This window comes from Ammospiza nelsoni, chromosome 3, assembly GCF_027579445.1.
Source record: "Ammospiza nelsoni isolate bAmmNel1 chromosome 3, bAmmNel1.pri, whole genome shotgun sequence".
Lineage (NCBI taxonomy): Eukaryota > Metazoa > Chordata > Aves > Passeriformes > Passerellidae > Ammospiza > Ammospiza nelsoni.
The window spans coordinates 99763658-99787291 of record NC_080635.1 but is presented as its reverse complement, the minus strand read 5'-3'; the positions used below and the strand labels follow the sequence as shown (position 1 = coordinate 99787291).

The window sequence follows — 23634 nt, the reverse complement described above, 5'->3', positions numbered from 1 at the left end:
AAAAAACCCTGAAGGATGTCATGTGTATCAAGAAAAATAAATGTTTCATTGAAAGTTCTGGATAAGGAGGCCTATTGTACCAGAAATTTGCAAGTACACATATATGCTTACTAATCTGCATGAAAATGCTTTAATCTTTGTGTATTGTACAATCAGATATTATGGGTCTGATTTCCAAAAAAGTCAACCATCTGCAACCCATCTGAAATTAACACTGGCCATGGGTGAATTTTACTTAACATTTTATGGCTTCCTTACACTTCCAAACATGTAATGTAGCGTGCAGGCTTGAGCATTTTGGAGCACCATTTAATTTCCTATACTAATGCGAACAAGCACTTGATTTCATGGTTTGTCTACTTGTAATTGTAGCTTGATTGTGAGCTTAGAACCATTTGTTCATTGGGCTTTAAATCCACACTTAATTGACCAGCTTTGTGAATGATTAAGTGAATTCAGTTAGTTTTAACATGGCACACTGGGATCTCTGAATAGATTTGTGTCAATTAAAGTATTTTCATATTTTATGGTGCTTATGATATGTTAGAAAAATATTTTTCCGCATCATTACTTTACCATGAATACAAGTAAGATGAACTTAAAGCCATCACCATTTTCTAAACATTGGATAACTTCCTGCCCGTGAATAATCTCACCTTTTTTTTTCTGGACAAAGTCACAATATAGTAAAAGACAAAAAATCACAACATAACAAAATGAGTAAAAGGTAATTTTCTTCTTTTCTATTTATCTTCAGTTTATATATCTGTTTAGTATGGTCATGGTCTTAAAACATGAAGGCAAATATAATACAAAATGCTGTTTCTAACAGACATTTCACAGTTCTTACAAAAGAATATATTACAGGTACTTTGGGAAAGTTTCAGCAGGAAAATGGGAGGCAAGTCATGAGAAAAGTAACTTTTCTTTTAATATCTTTTTATAGCCTCTTTAGTATCTGCCTATCTCTTAAAAAAGCTCTAGTATTACCTCTTTCTCTGAAAAGATGGAATAATTTGTGGAAGGTAAAGATATACCACAATAAACACTTTACTCTTTAAAGTTTATAAACAAATATATTCCTTGTTAGTCTGTCCATGAGAGCCAAATAATTGTTTTTTTCCTGATCCTGTGGAACTGAGATCTAAATAATAGATGGAGTGAAAGATTTCTATGTATAGATACATAGTAAAAAAGATACACTCTATTCTCTAACATAATAAATTTTTCTCTGACAATTCATTCAATTTCTATGTCTATGCCTATGTCAAAAGCCTTCCTTATGACAATTTTTATGAAGTTGCATGTGAGGAATTTCAGTTAGTTTAGGTATAAAATAACTTAATTTGTACAGCATGTAAAGATAAAACGTACATTTTTTGGTTTTGTGTTTTAATGTATACTCTTGTGAGTCATATTGACTATATTAGCCAAGAAATTGACAAAACAGAGAGCAAGTTTAACAACTATCTTCCTTAAAATGCTGAAGATGTCAAGAATCTCTGCAGCTTTATTTACTATCTTCTACAGTAAGAAAATTAAAAAATACTAACAGTTTTACAGATTCAACTTTTATTTACTTTTCCTTCAGTGGGAGATTTTGATGCCTTACCTGCAAGGTACCATTATTGATGACAAGTCGAATTAGAAAATGTTGAATTGTTTCTGGGCTCTGTTCAATATTTAGAAGAAGTCCATGAGGATCATAGGTCCTAAATTCCAGGTGGATGAAATTCTGCATGTTCAAATGTAAGCCTTGAAATTCCAGGTAAGAATCACCATAGTAGCGAGCATAACTAAAATCTGTGAATAGAATTTTGAGACATGTAAGAATATAAAGATATTTTTCTTCTTCACACTCTGCTCTCTTATTCTGGTAGTGGTAGCAAAGATACAGCATAATTGTTTACATCTTTCAAGGATTCATAAATGAATCTGAAAAATGATATTGGTTTTCTTCTGTCAAAGGTTAACACTGAGAGTTTATAAAACTAGACAAAAAGGTTTTTGTCAAAATATATTAAGCAAGCATATAGATCAATACCTGAAAGACTAGGCTACAAAGATGAAAGAATTGGTACGTATCTAGCAGCTTTGGCTCGACATTTTCTTCAAAGTTAGGTGTTTTCATCAAACCTAGATGCAAGAACGAATGGGTTTGAAGTCTCTACAGAAACTATGCAATATCTAAATGGAGGAAGACATTCTACAAACTAATTATGAAGTTGGCATCTTAATATATCAAATATTTTCTGGTGCTAGGGTGAAAGATGAAAATTTTCCTTGGGTTTACATCCATCTTGTCTCATTTATCTATGAACCTCATAGCATTCAGCACCCCATGCAATACCTGGCAAGGGCAGATGTAACACTTTTTTAAATAGAAAAGGCATGTGAATATATGGCTTCAAGCCCAGCAGGTGACATTTAAAGGGGCTTCTTTGTATTTTTTATTTCTTCCTGTCCCCTTCTTTCTTATTTCCTTTCACCATTCCTTTCCTCTATGTTTTTTGCTCCCTTCCCTTCCCTTCCCTTCCCTTCCCTTCCCTTCCCTTCCCTTCCCTTCCCTTCCCTTCCCTTCCCTTCCCTTCCCTTCCCTTCCCTTCCCTTCCCTTCCCTTCCCTTCCCTTCCCTTCCCTTCCCTTCCCTTCCCTTCCCTTCCCTTCCCACTTCCCTCCCTTTTCTCTCCTCTCCATTCACTGCTCACTTTCCCCCATTTTTTCCCCTTCTTTTTCTTTCTCTTATGGTGTGATTACAAGGGAAGAGACATGCACATAGGTACCTATTCATACACAGCTGCAGTCTTGCACTTTGTTTTTTTCATTTGCCAGTATTTAAATTGAGACCACTACACCTGTCTGCTTGTAAAGACTAAAAAATATGGGTTCTCTTCCATACTTGTAACATGAGGAGTTAAGTATTGCAATTTTTGTAGAAGCAGGTATATATGCTTTAGTCTCACAGCACACAATTATTTGTTTGATCAGCTTCATGAGACTGATAAAAATTTAAAGAAATATTAACAATTCAGCCATCTTGTGAAAAATGTTGGTGCAACACTATCAACCTGTATACAATGCACAACACATAAGTGAATGATTCCATTTCCCTTTGGTCAAATTTCACTCAATCAATTTTACAGGGGTTTAGGATATCTTTGAAGGTCACAGATCTCTTTTTACTTTCCAAAATAGGTAAAATTTTAATCTCTTGGACAACAACTCCAATATCAAATGCCTCGCTATATATGATTAAATTCTGAACAAAAATGATACTGGGATAAAACAAAAACTGTTGATGCTGAACTTTCATGTTTCACTGTAAGGGTATGCTGAATTTTATCCTTTCATGACTTTGCATAAACCTATTTACAAAGTTCAAGTGACTGTGGTCAAATCTCAAGCTAAGCTCTTAAGAAATTCTCAGTACTATATAAGTATCACCAACATATGCATACATTCAACATAGAATAACATAGACCAAAAAATTCCAAGAAATACCAATCAATAACCAGTGCTGCAATAAAAGAGATTTTACAATTTTAAGTGTATTTAATCCTTAAAAACTCTTCTTTGAACTATAAGCCTGCAGGTGTAAATTTCAGAAAATTAAATTAAAAAGAAAGGCACAGAAAGATTTTTACATTTTAAAGACAGGGCAATTTCTCAAATAAAAGGCTTTTGAGAATTATTGCCAATCCCTAGCCCTTGTTTGTTTTCCATCCTGAGCAAGCCACTGAGCTCTAAATCTTTCTCTCATTCTGCTTGCCCTGAATTGCCCCTGAATAGATTTTGCTTATCCCAAGGAACCATTCAGTTATCCCCACACCATGAAAGTCTGATATCTAACCATCTCTTTTTCTTGATCCATGTAGGAGATCAGCTTGGCTAAAAGACAGCAAAGTTGTACACAACATCCCCTTCCTGCAGTCCTAAATCCTTCTGCTACCTTCCCAATATTTTGGAGGTGGGTTGTTTTTATTGCTGGGTTGTTTTTCTCTCCCACATTGTTCAGCGTATAATAAAGCTGACATGTGAGAAAGGTCAAAACTATGTCAGCTCTCCAGAGATTTACTAACAGAAGGCATTTGAGATTCCAGATCTCACAGAAGAGTAAAATCTGTAATCATGAGGAGAAAAAAAACAAAAAAGAGGTAGTTGCAGGAAGAGTTTATTCGCGATTCCTGAAACTGTAATTTAACTCTGATAACTGAGGTCAGACTGAATTATCTACTAAAATTCAAGGAAAACCAAACAAGCACAAGCTAGTGGCATCTACCTTTAGCTTTCTCTGTGTAATTGTAGCAAGTGCACAGAGCACTACAGACAAAACTTGCAACTTTATTCTGACCAACATCCATTTATTTTTATCTTCATATGGCAGCACGTGATGAAGCCTTGCAAGACAATACACTCCATGCCTATTCCATGGATTTGAGGCCAGTTTGGCTTCTTCTGGGAAATACATTCATGCTGCTAAACAGATAACTTCTTAAACAAATCATCTGCAGTAAAATTACTGCAATTGCTCTAGTCTACAAATATGGAAAGAATTAATGAGAGAAAGCACTGAAGAATATTTAGCAGGCTCCAGGTTTCTGTAAAATCCATAAAAATACTACTTCAATAACAAGCAGGCTACATACCTTCCCACAACAGCTATTAACATAAACTGCTGGTGTGGTTTCACTTATTAAGATTCTCACATTGTTTGTAACAGTACTCAATTTCTTTTTATAGAACATAAGCTTTGCTTATAATCCTTCTATTGCACTTAGATGCAGTTTTTTCATTTGACCTCTGGAGTTGGCATCCTAGATTGCTTTTTGTCCTAATGGAGAGGACTCATCCCCCAAGCCTTTAGAATGAAAAAAAAGAAAAATTGAAACCGTATCTTATCTTTCCCTAGGAATGCCAAACACTTGCTTTCCTAAGAAACAGACAAGCCCTTTGGTCTATAAAGTCCTCTCAGCTTTAGCTTGCTCCCCTGTGCACATCCAGCTATCCGTGGTTTTGTGTTTACTAGACTTCATATGAATCTTAAATGTCTGAATGTTAAAAAATTTGAGATTCAGCTGTAATAGCAAGCAGATACACAGGCAGGTCTGAACCCAGCTGACAGGCAAGCTTCTTTAAATCTTGCCACTCCCTACTGGTTTTCTCTATTCCACTGAGAATCAGCTGCATCAGCTTCAGAATGGAGGCCTGCAAAATTAAAAATTTTTGAGAGCTACACAATTGTAAGTCTTTGTTTATAAAGACAGGTACAGAGAGATAATAAAAACTTTTTAGATGTTCAGGAGCATGTACTCCTGGTGATCGAGCTTTTGCCTCTATGTATTTCTAGGTATAATGTACCCCCTGCAGTTTGCATGGACTCAGGCACAAAGAGGATTAAAATAATGTTCTTCTTCTTTCTTCTGCAATTCTTTTTGTCACGTTACACCTGGGAACAAAATCCTCTCATTCAAGCTATTGGTATTCTCTTTTTCACGGACGTATATTTCACATCTTTTGCTATTCTTTTAATTAGAACTATCTTACAACATTCAAATAGAGGGCATTATTGCCTATGGAAAGAACCTGTCATGAAAAAATCATAGCAATTAATTTTCTATTTGAAATTTTATTTATTTTTATTAAGAAGTAACACTTATCTTAATAGCATAAACTAGTCATTATAAAAATTACTTATGTTTGTTTAAAACCAGATAATGATGAAAGAAAAAAAAATAGAAAAGAAAAACAAGAAAGTCAGAGCAAGGATTGTTTCACAGGGCTGTTTGCAGACCTGATAATGGCTTCCAATGGATGTCCATGTCCCAGGTTTACACAAACAGCATTCAAGGAGCAGTGCCTCCCCTGGGACAGCTTGTCAGCTTCCTCCACACAAACTGCCATGGCTTCCTCAGCCAGGGCGTGCTCCTGGCCCACCACACTGGGCACCAGCCGTGCCAGCACCTCCTGTGAGCCTGGCAGGACACAGTGCCCTGCTCCTCCAATGGCCACACTGATGGATGGCTGTGCCATTGTCTGCACAGCTCCCTCTCTCTCTCACTCCCCACTGCTGCTTGTGGTGTGGTCCCTCTGTGGGCTCTGGCAGCAGCTCTGTGTTGTCTGGTGAGGGAGTTGTAAGGACAGAGAAGGCAGCTGTCACCATCTAGCAGAATACTGCACAAACACATGTGGAGAAGAAGCTGACCCAGACACAGAAAGGGCCAGAGGCCATGACCCCGCAGGTAGGGATGGGTGGGCTGATGAGACAGGAGAGGCTGGAGACGTGTGATGGGCCAGCAGACATGCAGCTGCTCAGGGCACTGCTGAAGGCAAACAAGGTTCTTCAAGAGACCCTCAGAGGCAGCTCAGCCTGGAGATGGTAGAAGTTGCTGGCCTGAACCATTTCAGGCACACGCGGGGGGAAAGGGGCAGGTCAGGCCTCACCCTGGCAAGGCGCTGCCCTGCCCCACACCCCCGGCACCCCCAGGGGCTGGATTCCAGCAGTGGGGCCAGACCCTGGCACTAGGGAGGCAATGCTCCACACTCCAACCCTGGAGCCCCTAACCCAGCTCCAAAGTGGCAAAATGACCAGAAGTCCCTCCTAAGGGAAGGTCACAGGAAAGCTAATGGGTATGTAAGCCAGAGCATAAGGCATACACAGGTCTTGACCCTACATCCTCTTGGAATTTCTCTCAGGTGAACACCACTGGAACCAGAAGTAGTAGCTGTATTTGTTCTTTTCTATATCTCTTCTCTCTTTCTTCTAATTCCTTCTTCTCAAAGTTTGAGTAACTTAAAGTCAGATGGGTTGGAGTTTGCTAAGTTGAATGGGCTTAGAGTTTACTAAATTAACACTTTGTGAAATGCTTTATGTTGATTTAATGTTGCTCTAACACTTAAAAGTTCCCAGATTTTCTGAAGTTTGACAGTAAAGTTTTTATTTGGTTGCCCTCTTGAGAATATCTTGTCAGTGTTTCTCCCTTGCATCTAACTCAAACTGCAAAAAATAACGTTAAATCCTTTTAAGACTCATTGAGTGAGCTCCAGGGCCTTACACCAAACCAACCTGATGTCCTCAGAGGCTCTTCTGTCAGCTTCACTGTCAGAGCAAGGATCTGGGATTCTACACAGAGACCAGCAGGCTTGCCCAGCTCTCAGGTGTTTAACCCTCGTTACTCTTCCCTATGGGCCAATAACACTGCAAGGGTAGCCCAATGCACCAAGAGTGGCTGCAGAGCTCTCGGTGTGGGAGGAAGGCATGGGCGACCTTCAGTCCTGCTGTTGAGCAGGAAGTCTTACAAGGAGGTTATTGAGCCTCCAGGCAGGCTCTTTGTAGATATTAATGACAGAGGAATAAGAGAAAATATACTTAAATTGAAACAGGTATCTTGGCTGAAGAGCATACTTGTTGTCCTAACTACAAAGAATTAATATCCCTATTATATATTTTTTTTAATTTCACAGAATATAAAAGCAGGGTTAATGGATGATATTAGTCCTATGATGCTTTTTTTTGGTTACCACTTGTAGAAAATTCTGTTTCAGGTAGCCTATGCATGAAGGAGTGGGGTTTGGTTTTTTTCATTCTCAATGTGCTTAAAGCACCTCAGCTTTCATCTTCCTTACACCTGTTTTCTCTCAAAAAATCTAATTTCTTTGAAGTTTCCTTTTTAATGAGTCATTTTAATCACTCTCTTTTGCATCTAAAATAAGGTCAATCTTCCCTCCAAGTCCTGAAAGACAGCCACAGCAAAATAATCCATGCATTTTACTCTTTACTCCCTTAAATACAATAATCTACTTCATATTTGTAACCACCATTTAAAAGGCTTTTGTTTATTTTCAAATGAGTCTCATTTACTTCCATACATTTCATTTAGTCTTTTCAGCTGAAACACCTTAAAGGCAGAGCAGAACAATGTTCTCCAACCATTATTTCTATTTACAGTTGCAAAGCTATTTCACTGCAATGTGCTTCACCTTTGGTTCCACACAACAAACCCACAATTACAGTGAATCCATGTTTTATTCTGTCACAGAAGTCTGTGCTGCATGACTAGCAAGGAATTACAGTTATGTTTTTCTCTCAAAGTTGAAATGTTCTCTAATGTGGCGTGTTAGACAACAATAAAATGTGGTTAACATCCAGAACGGTTGCCAGCGCAGCCCACAAGTAGCTTTCAAGCAAAGGAAAACAAGTTATGAATAAACGCCCTTCACTGTTGCTTTTTCAAGCTTACACATAGCCAGGGATTTCAGTGGCCTTTGAAATTCCTCTGAAAGAAAAACATGACTGTTTTAGAGCTCTTATTGCTTCACAAGATCTTCACTACTAGCCTAAATACACACACACATGCAGAAACACATACGTAGAATTGAAGTGCCTTAAAGGTATGGAACATCAGACCCTAAATCCCAGAGAGCCCCTTCTATTTCCCTGAAGTTATTACACATCTCTCCTTTCCTCACACATATGTCAATCATGTCTGTTGATCCAAGTTTTGATTTTTAACTCCTACATGTACAACAGCCAGTCTGTAATGTTTTTGAGTGAGGTCTACTAGTACTCACCTTTGCTACTCACTCCATGAAGGGGACTCCATGAAGTAGGCTGCATTTTCTATTAATTTTCAGTTTTTCCCTCATTCTATTCAGGAGTTACAGTTAAAAACAAGAAAACTATACATATAATTTTTTTTTACACAACGATTTTTTCACATTAAAAAAAAAAAATATGCTGACTGCATCCCTCCTTGAACTCAGGGAAAAGGGAGGCAGAGTCTTCTAGCAAGAATCCATTTGAATTATAGTAGGGACCTGAAATGCAATTAGTGCAGGAAATTGTTTTATTATGGTCAGAAAATTATTAATAGTTTCTACAGCAGAATTCTGTTTCCTGGTGAAGTGTAGATTTTAAATTCAAATCTACTACCTCTATCTTTTAATTGCAGTAATAGCTTCGTGAGTTAACTGATACTTGCTTGACTGCTGCCTGCTAGTCCCAGAGAGGATTTTTTGCCATGTGGGCTAGCTCATCAACATACAGATACATGGATAATGGAAAGAGGTGTTTATGTTCATGGCAGTCAGAAGGGAATAGAAGAAATTCTCTCACTGAAGGCATAAAACATACATACATACATACATACATATATATATATATATAAATCAGGAAAAACACCAGCAGGGTGTGGTTCTGCTTGCTTCAGCTAAAGTTTTTTTTATTTTTTAAATGTACTAGAAGAGACACAGAGAAGATCAACTAGTATTACTGCAGAAATCAGGAGCAGCTCTTACCTCGGGGATAATTTGGCTTCCTCTCAGCCGAACTTCACAAGTCTTGCTAAAATCTTTCCCCCTGCTGCTCTTTCTTACAAAGCACAGGCATCTGGCACACAGCCAGCACCAAGCCCAGTGCCACTGCCTACATGTTGATAACCCCCATGGCTAGAAAGCATTAGGGCCACCACTGGGAGAAAAGCAGTTCTATCCAAAGGAAACCAAGTTTTTTTTGCCCTTTACTCATAAACCAACAAGCTGTTTTTCAGTCTCTTACAACTAGACTTTGAACAAACAGAACTGAACTATTTTTAGCATATAATAACTGTTTTAAAGATCACAACAATATTAATGGTCAAAGCAAGAGGAGTTCATAATGTGAATTTAAGATATCCTTTAAAGTATCCTTTATAACTCCCTATTCCAAAGGGAGTTATCTTCCTAATATTCAGAATAAAAACAATTTACATAAATAGCAAGATAATAAACATCTTGCAAGGTATTGTGAGAGCTGCACAGTTAAAGCAGAACTTTTTAAGCCTAAGATAAAAAAAAAAAATAAAAATCAGTAATCATCCCTTACCCCTAATACAAAGTCCATAATACAAGCAAGATTATTCCCTGACTGGAAAATAAACAAATAAACCATTGTGAAATTCAGAAAAAGACAACATTTCTATCTGGCCAAATCCACTATTAGAATAAATAGATTTTTAAAAATTTGTTTCATGGTATTGTTTTTCTAGTGCAGTCAAAAAATCACCATTAGGAAGGTGCATGGACTATCCAACCATGGGTATTGCTTTAAAGTGACACACAAAATAACATTGTCTATTCTGTGCATTTAGTTGAGGATGTATGCAGGGTATCTAGGAGGAGGATAATGGAACTCTCTGTGAATAATTTGTTCTTGCTCCAGATCCAAATATGCAGATAGCCAACACTTTGATTTAGCAATTCAGCTTGAATTTGCTTAAGATTATGCAGCTATGGGAGAAGTGAAATTCAGGTGATTTGCTGACAAGTATTTTCAGGAGTGTGCTTCTTCCTCTTGAAGGTTATTATATAAACTCTCTTGAAGGCCTTAGATTCAACTCATGTTTATCATGAAAACCACCTCTGTCAGTTTTGTCACTGATGAAATACTGTAGCAAGATGTCAATCTAAGGTTTGTGAACTAGCTGTGCTTGTTCCTTGTAATTTATAGTAAATACTTTTACCTATTAATTGTACACATGCCTCACTAAATTGACAATGAAATTTTATCTGTTCTGCATTTGTAAGTAGCTATTGCTGTATTTACCACAGTTGTGTTTTTGCATAAGCTCCTAACTGCCTGGTGAGTTGCAGTTAAATTGGTCAAGGGCATATTTCTGTCTTCAGGATGCATTGTTTTGGTAACAGCTATGTATGACATCTCTCAGGCCGGTGGCACATGGGCAGCCTGATATCAGCTGCACAATGGCTTCATCTTGGACACATGAAGCTTGAAAACATTCCCAACTGAAGCTGTACTTTCAGATATAAACAGTATGCACAGTATTACCATATCAAGCTGTCTTTTACAAATTGGGATGACACTTATGACCCTGACAGCAAAGCTACAGTGATCTGAAATAATACTCAATTCATCCTTCTGGTGAAGTTGTGACTAATATCTTGCATATAGTGCTGTGTTCAGTATTTCCATATTGCCCTGCTTTCTTTTCCCCCAGTTCGACAGCTTACCTATGAAAGAAATACCAAAGCCTCAATTAAGAGTCTGGTGAGTGTTATTTCTGCTTCCTTCATCTTAAATAATGTATTAGAAGCCTGCAGTCTTCAAATGCATTCTTATTTTAATGCAATGGTTTTTTATTTAACTTCTAATGAAGACCTGCATGCACACAAAGCATCAACAAAAAAACACTCAGTGAATGTTAAAAACGTGAATCATTCACAGTATTAACTTCTTCAATTATGTCCAATAAAGAAGGTAAGAGATAGAAAATGACATGTCATATGCATCTATTTCACTTTCCAAACCCTAGTGGTCTAGGATCTGATAATGTGTATGAGAACTATGGAAACAAATGTCGCCATGAATATTAAAGAATACAAGTAAGGAGAGAAACATTCATAACATACCACACCAATACTCCAACACAAAAAAAAAATCAGTGAATGTTTTGAAGATCACACAAAAAACCTTTGATTGAAAACAGGATCAGAAAATTTAGTAGATATAATTTATGACACATAACCTTGTAGAGAAACCCAAACTCAAAACTTCAAAGAGATGGTTTATAAACTGTAGATATAACATACAATACTGGCTGTTCCCCCTTTCTGTCTTGTATGTGATTTAGTCCCTTGAAACATATACACACAAAATTCTTTTTTGGTATCTTTTTAATATAGGAACTGACAGTCCAAAGGATGGAGAAGGTTTAGAATAATAGTGCTGCTTAGGTAATTTATTTCAAGATATGCATTTGAAGTAATTTATATGCTGAGAAATTCAACCTTACATTTGGTGTCTTAATGTAAGCACTGTAGAATAATTTCCCCTGTGCAGAACTTACTGTGTAAAAGAAGGCCTTCACACAAATTTTCTATAGCAGAGATTCTACAACGAATCATGACAAGAAAATTAATTGTGCAGATGCATCACCTTCCAAAATAACTACATGTATGGAATTTGTTGGTGATAATGAAAAATCAGTAGCTTCTTGTTGCTTCAGAGCAAACATCTGGGTTTGTATAATGCTTGACTAGTATCTTTGGTTAATGCAGATTGGACCCTGAAGTAACTACACCATGGTTGAGATAGAGGCTTCCTAAATGAGAATTTGTGCAAAGATCCCCACTTTTTATCCTAAGATCATGTTAAACACAAAACTGACTGCAAACCTAAATGAGGGGACATGACTGAAAGTTAGATGACTTAAAAATGCTGCCTAGACAGCAATCAGGGCTGCAAAACAAATAAGTTACTCATGCACCTTTATCTGTGATGAAAAAAAAAAAGCAAATAGATAAAGATGTCTGTTATTAAGATGACACAGACAATCAACATGGCAAAACCAAGATTTTTCACTTCTGAAGAAGCCATGCAAAATACATAATATTCAACTGTGTTAAGAAGCTGTATACTACATGTGAAGTTTTCCTGTGTGCTCAGAAATTGGGATGACAACATCAAAAGCTGGAAACATTGATCAAATTCAGAATACATTCAAAGACACACGTGGAGCAAAGAAAATGGTGGTGGAAGATAAAAAGCAGTAGAAGATAAATGGTGGTAGAAGATAAAACTTCCCCTGGATTGTACACTAGTTGACAAACTAGGAATATATTGTGTAGCAGTTTTGGTTAAACTGGGCAGAAACACCAGTTAAGTGTAGTGCTTTTGGTTCACCAATCTTCATTTCCCAGCCAACACGCCAATTAATATAGTGGGTGTAGCACTGGCAAAATGCCAGTGTACCCACTAGAATTATTTACTTATTTACTGCTGCAAGATAAGGATTAGGGGGAGAGCAAAGCAGGCTCAAACCTTTAGAGGATATAAAGAAAACTTTATTAACGGAACTAGAAGAAAATCAATACAAAATCAGAATAAACCTTCCAAACACTCCTCCTCCCCCACACTTTTCTTTCTTTTTAGCACTGAAAAAATAAAGAGAAAAATTTGGTGTTTTCAGTCAGTTCACCACTTTTAAAATACGTTGCTTATTCCAAAAGTTTCATACCTTCTTGGTGATTTCTCAAGGTCAGCTCCTCACATCACTAACTCCTCCTTCACAACACAACCAACAAATTGCAGCTAGCCCATTCTTTTATAGCACTCATCCTCACTGGTCACAGCTGTGGCCTGTTCCTAACCTTTGGTGATTAGTACAGCTGCAGCTCCTCAGGCCTGAGACTACCTTCTGCACTATTCTCTTACATTCTATCCCTCCATAAAAATAATCTTTCTTCAGTCCACTTAGAGAGTTTCTCCTTCCATGCCATGGAGACTTTTCCACAAGAAACAGTTCTCTTGTGGTTTTAATTTTCATTAATAGCAGCTACCCAGCAAAATGCAATCGTGAAGTCCCTCCCACAATTTTGGAGTTTTCCCACAACTAACACCATGGGTAATTTCAGCTTATTGGAGTACAATTTTAAGGATGAGCTATTCTAGTATAGAAAAAACAAAACCTTCTTTTATCTCGGGCAACAGAGGTTTTCTTGTTTCATCCCTGGGGCAAAGTTTCTCATTTCGCTCGTATCTCTCTGTTCAAGCTTCTCACTGGATCACAGCTACTTCAACATCTGCTTGCTTCAACATGGTGCCTCTGCTCATCGCTGTGGTTAGAATGCTACATGCCCCCAGTGCATTCCATGAATTACAGGGAAAAAAAAACAAAGTCTGATGTATCAATTATAGCTTCACCATAGCCTTACAAGAGAATTTCAGCCCAAGACTAAGATATTGCCTCATTCTCCTCCCATCTGGGATTTGACTCCTTCTTCACTGACCTTGGTGGCTCCCATGGTTTTTTTCTTTATATGTCTTCATCCTTCCCTTTTTCTCTCACTTGAGAGAGGATCGATGTCTGCAAGTTTCATCTGCGCACACAGAGAGTTAATATCTCACCTGGGCCTGTGGATGGTTATGTGATCTCTGCTGGGCAGCGGCAGCAGCTGCTCTGGCTGCATGGCTGCTTTCCAGCCCCTGCCAGTTCAGTTTCAGCTGCAGGGTTGCCTCTGTTCTCAGCCTGATTTTTCCACGGCACCAGCAGGATGGTTCGGCGGCTCGCAGCCAGAGTGGAGCCTGGCTTGGCTCCACCAAAGCCGAGTGGAGCTGGCCTGGCCTGCTGGCCGTGGCTGGAACTCGGCGGGCTGAGCCGAGCCGGCTGTGCGCAGGAGCGAGCGCGGCCCGGCCAGCGCTGCAGCAGGGCCCGGCCCCGCCAGCACCCAGTTACCTTCAAAGGCTGGAAGCCAGAGGTCTTTTCCCGGGGTTTGTTCCTTTAAAATGTGATTTCACAGAGGTATGTTCGCTAAGTTTTCCAAAAAATATTTAATTATAAAATAAAAATTAATTTAAAATATGAAAACCACCTATTTCTCTGCTTAGATTTAGCCTTGACTTTTACCAGAGGTATAGCAAGACTCTGCTGATGTCCTTATTAATCAGAGTAATTCTCTTCCTCTGTTCTAGTATGTGGATTTAGACCACATTGTCACCCTGTTCAGTCAATGGAGAGGAATTCCCATTTCACTCAAAGCCAAAAAAACTTTCTAAATGAACAGAAGGAAAGTTTTCTAAAAGAATGGAAAGAAAATGCAAAGCTGCCACTGGTAAAATATTCTAGATCACCATCTTATCTTGGTCACTTGGGAAATTACTTATGTCTATATGGAAATTGTCTTGTCCTAGCAGAGAGCAGGAATTTTTGTTTAGTTCTATAAATCTCGGTGCCTGCAACAGCAACACCACTTAAACTGTGGTCTGCTTTAGGAAGGTCCCTCTACTGTTGTGAGTTTGAAAGGTCCAGATCTCTATAACTTTGGGTCATGTATTTCCTAATATACCTTTATCCTTTAAAGATAAAAATTAGATAACAAGAAGCTGGGTCCAGAGGAATTGCTTTTTAAAATTTGTTTTTTAACTTTTATATAATTTTTTGATGATGACTGTTTATTATGTTGAAATTATATAAAGTAGGAGTAAATCTAGTATATTTTTACATCTTGTGCATAGTACTACTAAAACCAGTCTCCATATTTATATTCTAACAAATAAAAAACTTTGTAAATGAGGTGAATGTAAAACACAACTAATTTGCTTTAGACATCTCCAATATCCATGAAAGGTAAGCAATCAAGACAGAAATATTTGAGGAAGGACCAAGGTACAAAAACATAATTTGTATAGGAGCTGGAAATAATCTAATTTCACAGTCAAGCCTTTGCAAAATTCTCAGCTATTGCTTTTCTGCTATTTGGTCTTCTGCATAATCTGGCAATATGCCAAGTACTTCCACCTAAATATATTTGTTAACTTTCTCAGAAATTTAAAATTCACCTCTGGTAAGCCCATGTTTTATATGGTCTATATAAAATACAATTTAAGAAAAGCAGTATTGTCCCCAATGCCTCTGAGTAAAGATTACTCAGGAAAATCAAACTACATGTACCCACTTAAATACCATATAGCAAGAATCACAGAATTTATTGGCAAGCCCTGAATTCTGTTTTGATTTTAAAAAAAAGCTAAAACTCTTCAAAAATAGATTATTCGGGAGCGAGAGCATCCAAATTTAGTTTCTTTTGAAAGTTTGATGGGAATTGACAGTAGATACTGATAACAAATGAAAACCCCCTTATTTACACCAAATAAAATTTGGAAAAAATGTTTATTATTATTTTGGATACAATGACATTTCATTCATCTAACTGTATTTAAAATTTTCTTCCAAATCTTAGTTAGATTAATTAGTATTTTAAGGCACATTAAATGCAGACAATTGAAAAAAGTAATTTCAGACACATAGAATGTAAAAACTAAGAATAGCTGCATCTGATAGCTATTTGTATGATATGATTTTCACCAAAAATATTCATGTGGAAATCAATTAAAGACATGCACTACAGTATTTAAGATTAATTGTTTTCAATTTCTAATATGCCCAAAGTAGCCAAATAGTTGCAATACGTTTTATAATAACAGGAGCAGATGCTGTGCACACTTTGGAGAGGAACAGATAATAATGAAAACCAGAAAGACCCTGAAATACAAAAGCTTTGTCCTGAAAATTGATATTAGCTCAGCACAAAGAAATTTCAAGTGTAATCTATTGCATGGTGGTACACAATGCATGTATTACTTAGGATGGTGTTTAGAGTGTTAGAGAAATATTGATTCTAATTGGTGATGCCATTCATTATGTCTTCATTAATTGTTTTGTAAATGTCCTTCATTTCTTTCTCTTTATAGGATGAGAAATTTATAGTCAATTTGGTTACCTTGAAATTTCAAGCTAATAATGACTATTAAGTAAATTTCTTTATATTTAATACTATAATAAATATTGGAGAAAGTTATTTATTATTACAAAATTGGAAAACATATTTAGATACTCTCCAACAGTTGTAAAGAAAAATGAAACATCTAATTTGTGTCTTTTATAGCCCACTCCTAAATTATTATTTTTCAATTTAATAATTTTAAATTATTTGATGCATTGTGAACCAAAACATCAAAAATTCATCTTATGCCTTTCAAATGTTCAAATTCAATGTTTTAGTAAGTAAAAAAAGAAAGAAGGAGTTAAATCTTAGTACTACCAATTTCTAGTATTAAAAACTTCATTCTCATGAAGAAAACTCCATGGCTTCTGTTTCCATGAGGTTCATTATGAACCTGTTCCTTCAGCATAGCTTCAAATTTTATTCACTTTCTGAGGAGAGTACCAAAAATGGCCTGATATATATAACTTGACTGTTGTCAGTTAAGTCTAATGAAAATCAGCTTCTCACTGTATAAGAAAAGTGTTAACACAGGTCTAAAACAGAACACTGAGCTTTCTCTGAGGACTTAGAATTGTCTCCCTTATTTCAAGTACAAAGCAGGCTTCTCATCCCTTAGGAGACCAATGCTAAGCCTCCTGAAGGAATTAAAAGCATTTCTCTCACATGGAGCAGGCATACTGAATCCATGACAACTCACAAACACTTACAAGCAAGGCAGAGACATACATATTACAAAACCCCTCTGCTTGGAGAAGTTTATCCTGCAGCTCCCATCTTCCTCAGGCATGTCACATATACATGTCTCAATAATGCCATTCAGCAGAAGTGAATGCAAAATCCACTGGGACAGAGAAAAGGAGGGAGATGTGCAAGATGGCCTGGTGAATAAGGCTGTCACCTGGCTAGAAACCTCTGAATTGTGACAGGATATTGACTACAACTCTACCACCTACACAGAGAAGAGTGGGATTTAGGTCATCTTTAATATTAAGAAAATCTATGTAATAAAAGAAATGCATCATTTTTGGATGGAGGCTGAGAAAACGTTTGTAAGAATCAAGAAGAGGAGATATATTTACAAATGAAGTGTGTGAAAGGCAATGGTCATTTATATAATTTGCATTATGCCTAGAAAAGCAAAAACAAACAAAACAAAACATGGCTTTAGTGGCATAGACCTCTTACTTGGTCTGACAAAAAATATAAAATCAGGTATACAATGCTTCAAATAATCAAAACTACTGTAAAAATACCTATCTAAAAATTCAGTTTGCTAAATAAAGAATATCCTTTCTTTTTCCTTATATAATCCAGGGAATTACTGATTAAACAGCATCTCCTCTAGAGTGATCGTGACCAAATCCCTACACTGTGTCCTTCTGCCCCTCAAAATGGGACCAAGAAATATGCGGTAATTGTGACATTAAGCATTTTGAAGCAATAAACCAAAACAAAAAGTTCCTTCTGAAAATGAAGCAGGAACCTATCCAACACTAGATAATAGTAACCAGGGAAGGCTGTGGCTGGGATGCTAAGCCCTTCTCAGCTGCCAGGTATCGGATTAAGGATTGCATGCAGATCTGTCCACCTGGATGCCGAAGGCCAGAATTTTATCCTGGGTGTTGACATGCACAATTGCCCTTTCAAAGAACTAAACAGGGATCATTATTCTCTTTTACAGCAGTTCCACAAAGGTGGTGGTAGTGGCACTGTTCATCTTTTATGCTACAAAGCAATTATTATACTGTTCAGCCAGCAGGAGACCCAGGTTAATTTTTTTTTCTAGGTCTGGGACTCAATATCTCTGTCCTCTATCTATTAGCAAATGTTCCCGCCAGTAGATAGAAACCTAGCCCAGAAGGGATTTTGTCCCCCAGAGTGGCAAAATTCATGAGAAATGTAAGTGAGGAGGAAAGTATAGATTTTGTAGCCTTAGATGAGGGCGCTTATCTGAGAGAAGGGAGACACAGGATGACTCAGATTTACTTTATGGTGGATGAGGAAAGAGGAACTTCTCTAACATGATTTATCTGAATAATTTAGATGCATTTTTCAAGAGGAACCACATTCTAAAAACATCTATTTCTCTGCATAGAGACAGTCTAGTGTCAGACTCCAGATCCAGCCATAGGCAAAAGAGAAAACAGCACTTAACATGGGGACTAGACATAGTGTTTTAAAGGTCTCATACCATATGCTGTATAATTAATATGGAAATGCTGTGTTAACTTTAAAATTGTTTTGTAATAAAGTTTCCCTGTTGTCTGTCATTTTTCTTAGCTGTTATGCTCATCCTCCCTATGTCCTGCTGGGCCCTATGGTTGACACTTCAGTCTTCCTCAGGAGTGATTGGGGTGAGAGGTTGCAGGGGGTCACAGTCAGCTGTCAACATCCTCAGGTCTTCACCAGAAAAACTGTCACATTTCTTTGTCCTCAATCTTGGTCACTGCTTTGGGTTCCTTTTAAATGTTTCCCTGTGACAGCCCTTTTCCTTCTCCCAGACTGCCAGCTTCAGCCTTAGAGTGGCCTGCAGCCCCCCAGCAGCCCCATGCACACAAAGGGCTGGGCACTGTCAGGCAGCAGGGGAGGTGGGGCTGTCACTCCTTCTCCAGTGGGGCCACCACAAAGCTGGAGCTGCAGCTGGAGCAGGAGAGGCAGCAGCCAATGCCCCCAGCACAGGAGTTAAACCAGCAACACCCAGATCAGGCCAGAGAGAGTCTAGGCCCCTGAGCTGCCAGGTCAGGGCAGACAGCATATTTACTGGGCTGCACTGACTACCTAGACCCCACATGGATAACATCATTAATCTCCAAGGTAAGTCATGATGATGTCTAAAATCTTGCTAAGGACTATGGACTCTTAATGATCTCTTAAATGATCGAGTGTAAGATGAACAGTATCTCTTCCAAATTTTGTCAGCAAAGCTGACTTTTCTGATTTGATTAATAGTTACCTTAAATGTCCTTGAAAGCCAGGGAGAGTAAAAAAAGGAGCTGCCTGGGGCAATGTTGGCCCTAAAATTGGTAAAAATCATACAACTGCAAGGTTCTGAGAAGCATCTATTCACTCGTGCAGAACAAGAGAAGCTCAGTTGAATGAAGTATTGACCTTCATCTTCCCTCACAGTTCCTCCAAATCACCTGATCTCTCAGAGAAGGAACCTTCAAATTCAAGAAATGTGAGATGACCTCAAATTTAATAAACTTAAGAATCAAGTACTACAGTTTTCCAGATGAAATAAAGTAAGTTGTACAACTGCTTTTATGGACACTGAAATAAGAATGCAATGCTCAGTTTGTCTCATATATTCATTCAATACATTCCTCCAGATTTTATATCACTGATTCTCTCACCCCATTCTTTGCTGTTTATTTAAAACTCACCTGAAGCACTAAATTGTGTAGTTGAATTTTGATTAGTGAAAATTATTTTTTTTCTGCTCAGCTGAAGGACAGAAGGGATACTACATCAGGATTTTACTCATCACTGAATTGTTTCTAGCCCTAGTTTCTATGTTAACCTGGAAAGTAATAATATATTGTAAAATTTTATCTATTGGTGATTCCAAACAGAAGCCTCTGATATTACTTAACCAGTAATATTATAATTTCATACTCTATGAAAACTAATCTTTTACAGCCAACTTCCTTGCACCCTTTTTTCTGCTGAGCGAGTTCTTAAAATTTTAGGAAATTGAATGAACAATTTTTTCAAAACCTTAAGAGACTGTTTACTTTTCAGTCATCAGAATCAAATTGAGTGTGTCAAGAAACTTCACTCTAATAAATATATACATTTTTAAATTGCTAGTAATGCCAAGGAAACAACAGAGGTCACTTCATTCCTGGAAAATATTGTAGTACATGTTCAGTTTCATCTGCATATTATTAAGGAAAAGCTGTTTTAAGGTTGATTCCAAGCTAGCAGATTCCAAGAAATCACATATTTCATATTTTAACTACACTGGGTTCAGTGTTGCAAATTTTCTTTCAGATTTATCAAATCAGTCACAAGAACTCCTTAGAGGTTTGAGTATGATGAGTTCCAAATTTTAGCAGTGTTTTGATCTCAGATATGATTTCTAGTAGAAACCTAATCTAAATAAAAAACACTGTCTGATTTATCAGTGTCTCATTTGTGTAAGTTAACATATCTAGTTTTCTACTATCAAAAGTGGCAGCCTTCAATAACTGTTTAGTGTTGACTTTATGTATTTTACATCCTGTAAATGGGAAGGGCTATATACCAAACTAATTGTATTGAATTTTTCTCTATTCTCATCTATTGCTTAGTTCCTGACAGAAAGAGAGTGTCTCAAAAATTTCATACACATAATACTTTAACAACATTCAATTTTGTCATAGAAGCCTTTCATTTATGCCTTCTCTTGCTTTTAGGACTTCTTTCACACAGATTGTTCAATATGGATTATCTGTAATGCTAAGGAGAACCATAATGATGAACTACATTGAAGCTGATGAATTTTCTCACAATTAATTTTAAGTCAAGAAAAAAGAAAAGCAGTAGTAGTTCATATTGAACACATGTAACGAAATGGCTGTGGTTGCTTGGCAACCAGGATCAGATTTATGGGAGAATAATAAATACCTACAGCAAGCTGTAGAGATTCTCCTGTAACACAAAGATGTAGTTGAAATTTCTTGACAGGTTCATTTACACACTATGCAAGTTTTGTCTTTGTGTCTTTTAGCAATGAAAAGTTTGAATTTATCTGTTTAGATTACTGATGGTGTTATATTCACTTTATTTCTTCTTCTCAATCTCTATTGGCAAACAAGCAACCTCCAGGTGAATCTGTTGAGCAGATTTTATGTCCAGCTTCCTATATGACTTTGAATGGTTTTTGGTGCACTTTCATTTGCTCATTCAAGAAGTCACTAACTTTGGGCCACGTCTGCTGGGGAGACTTTTTCAGAATGGTGTCTCTTAACCATGGTAGTGTAAATGTTTCTGTTTGCTTTTGCAGCACATTTCACACATTGGTGTGTAAAATACACCCTAGGCCAAAACTCTGTTTTCTGCACTGTGTGGACCAAAGGCCGTTGCAAGTTCCAGACTTGGAGAGCTGCAGAGAACTATAGACAAGACCTGCATCACTATTGAACTTAAACCAAGATGTGAACTCACCTTCGGTATGAATGGCTGGGATACTCTGAGCCTGGTCTATGTGGCACACATTTTTGTAGCCTTTGCTCCCCTCAGGATGAAAGAGTCCTGAGCTTGTCTAGTGCAGAATTTAATGGGAGTGGTAGACAGTACTTAAGCAATATCTATAGCTGCTCTCCACGAACAGCAGCATGCCCTAAAAGAGCTGAATCAAGAATACTGTGAACTGAAACTTTTTCCTCACCTAGCACTTCATCATTAGCATAGATACAACTTTTCTTGTAAAGTGAACTACTTCAGAGTTTTGGAAAAAGAAAAAAAAATTGTTTTCATCAAAAAGTACAATAAATTCACTTGGAATAACTTCTTTTCAACTGGAATAACTGCAAAGATGCTACACTGCCTCCTGTGTTCCAGATGATGCAGCTAATGTGCTGGTAAAATATTCTCTTGCCTGAAGTAGCAGTAGATCATTTCATGACAGATTAACCTTGTAGCTGCTGTTGGCTTTGTCAGGTGTGATGCAATTGTGCTTACATTTCAAGGTATGAACTTCACTGAACATGTGGAGGGATTTTCTTTAAAGAAAACTAAACTCCTTCAAAACTAAGTCCACATCATCAATGCAATGGAAGCTCAACATACAAAGGTTAAAAAAAAACAATCATGGTGCAAAATGACCACTTTTTTTTTGAGGTTCATTTCTGTAATCAAGTGTAGCCAACTCAGAGCCAATGTCTATCATAAAGTCTTGCTTCTGTTTTACCATTATTCAGAGCCAGAAAGGGTGATAAACCTACCATGGTACTCTGGTACCTGTAGGTAAATCCTAACTTTATTTTTGCTTTGTTTACAGAAGACTGCTGTTTCTATAAATGTATTGTTCTCTTACAATTTTCAATGTTCCCTTTCAAATTTTACTTTTAAACTTCTGTCTAAGGTTCAGATTGCTGTGTTTTCAGGCAAGATCATTAAAAAGGAATGAGAATATGGCACCACAATCATGAGAAGAGGAAAACTCATTTAAAACCTACAGCTATAACTTTAAGAGAATTTCCTCAGCAAGTTAATACTCCCATCCTGCAGACAGGTTATCTAATGATAAAGGACAGGAGTTTAAATTACACACTTCTTTCTCTCAGACACCAAGGCAAAACTCTGTAACTTACAAGACTAAAGATTCTTCAAAGGGATTAAAACCAGACACAAAAGTGTAATACACTGCAGAATAAGCAAGAGAGTTCGTTATTATCTTTTTTTTCCACCTGACTACAGTGGATGAGTAAATCTAAGGCAATGTCATTTGATTTAACTGTCTGTGGAGAATAGTATGAAAGTAAAGGAAGTCATAAAAGAGTAAGCAAAAGTGTAAGTTTTCTAGTTATTCTGACACATACCCATATACCCCACATTTCATTAGTGCATGACTAAGATTCTGGTCAATATGCTGCAACACAGACCTTTCTTTTCTGTTTAATACTCTTATAGCAAAACTGTTTTCCTTTAATGGGCACATACAGATTGTGAGAAATTCCTTATGGCTGTTTACAAGAATAAAAACTATTGATGGGACTGCAAAGGGAAATTCAGAATTAGTTTCTATGTACTAATTCCAAATAATGCACTTAGTTTTTATTATCTCCCTGGAGTTCACTCTACCTTTGGTTCCTCATTTAACATGATATCACTGAGCTGTAATACACTTCCACATATGAGAGGTTCAGCAATTTAACTGTTTTAGTGGTCTTAGAGTGATTATACCTATAATGCAGAACTAGAAAAAGCCTTTTGATGCTTAAAACCTATAAACCTGTCATTGTAGATCACAGAAAATCTATTATAACGGTGAATACTTTCTGCTTCAAATTGAGATGAGCAGGCAAGCCTTTTATGGCAATTTGAGAGGCATTTAATGGAGTGAATCGCTATTCAGAAGCTTTTTATACATGTATTAAGTCCAATATAATACCTGAGCTTAAGAAGGTGACAAACACTAGCTAATAATTCTGTCACTTCTTAGGTTGTACGAAGTGTTAAGGAAAATTGCATTCAAAGACTTAGCAGAAAATAAAACAAAATGTACAATAGCTACCACATGTCATTTTAAAACATCACACTTAAATGACATATTAGAACATTACAGACCGTGTCAAAAAAGGCAAGGAACTGTTATAAAGGACACTGGTTAACTTTGGATTGATGGAGGTGGCACCTGACCAGAACAGCAAGA

At 37.1% G+C, this 23634-nt stretch overlaps 1 protein-coding gene across 1 annotated transcript in view; it reads right to left on the bottom strand.

Annotated features, from left to right (window-relative positions):
• The window catches only part of EYS (eyes shut homolog), a 703265-nt gene that overhangs the window by 260002 nt on the left and 419629 nt on the right, over positions 1-23634 (bottom strand). The window contains exon 33 of the mRNA XM_059467250.1: positions 1613-1803. Coding sequence (XP_059323233.1) covers positions 1613-1803 — 191 coding nt within the window. The remainder of the gene's footprint in view (positions 1-1612; positions 1804-23634) is intronic.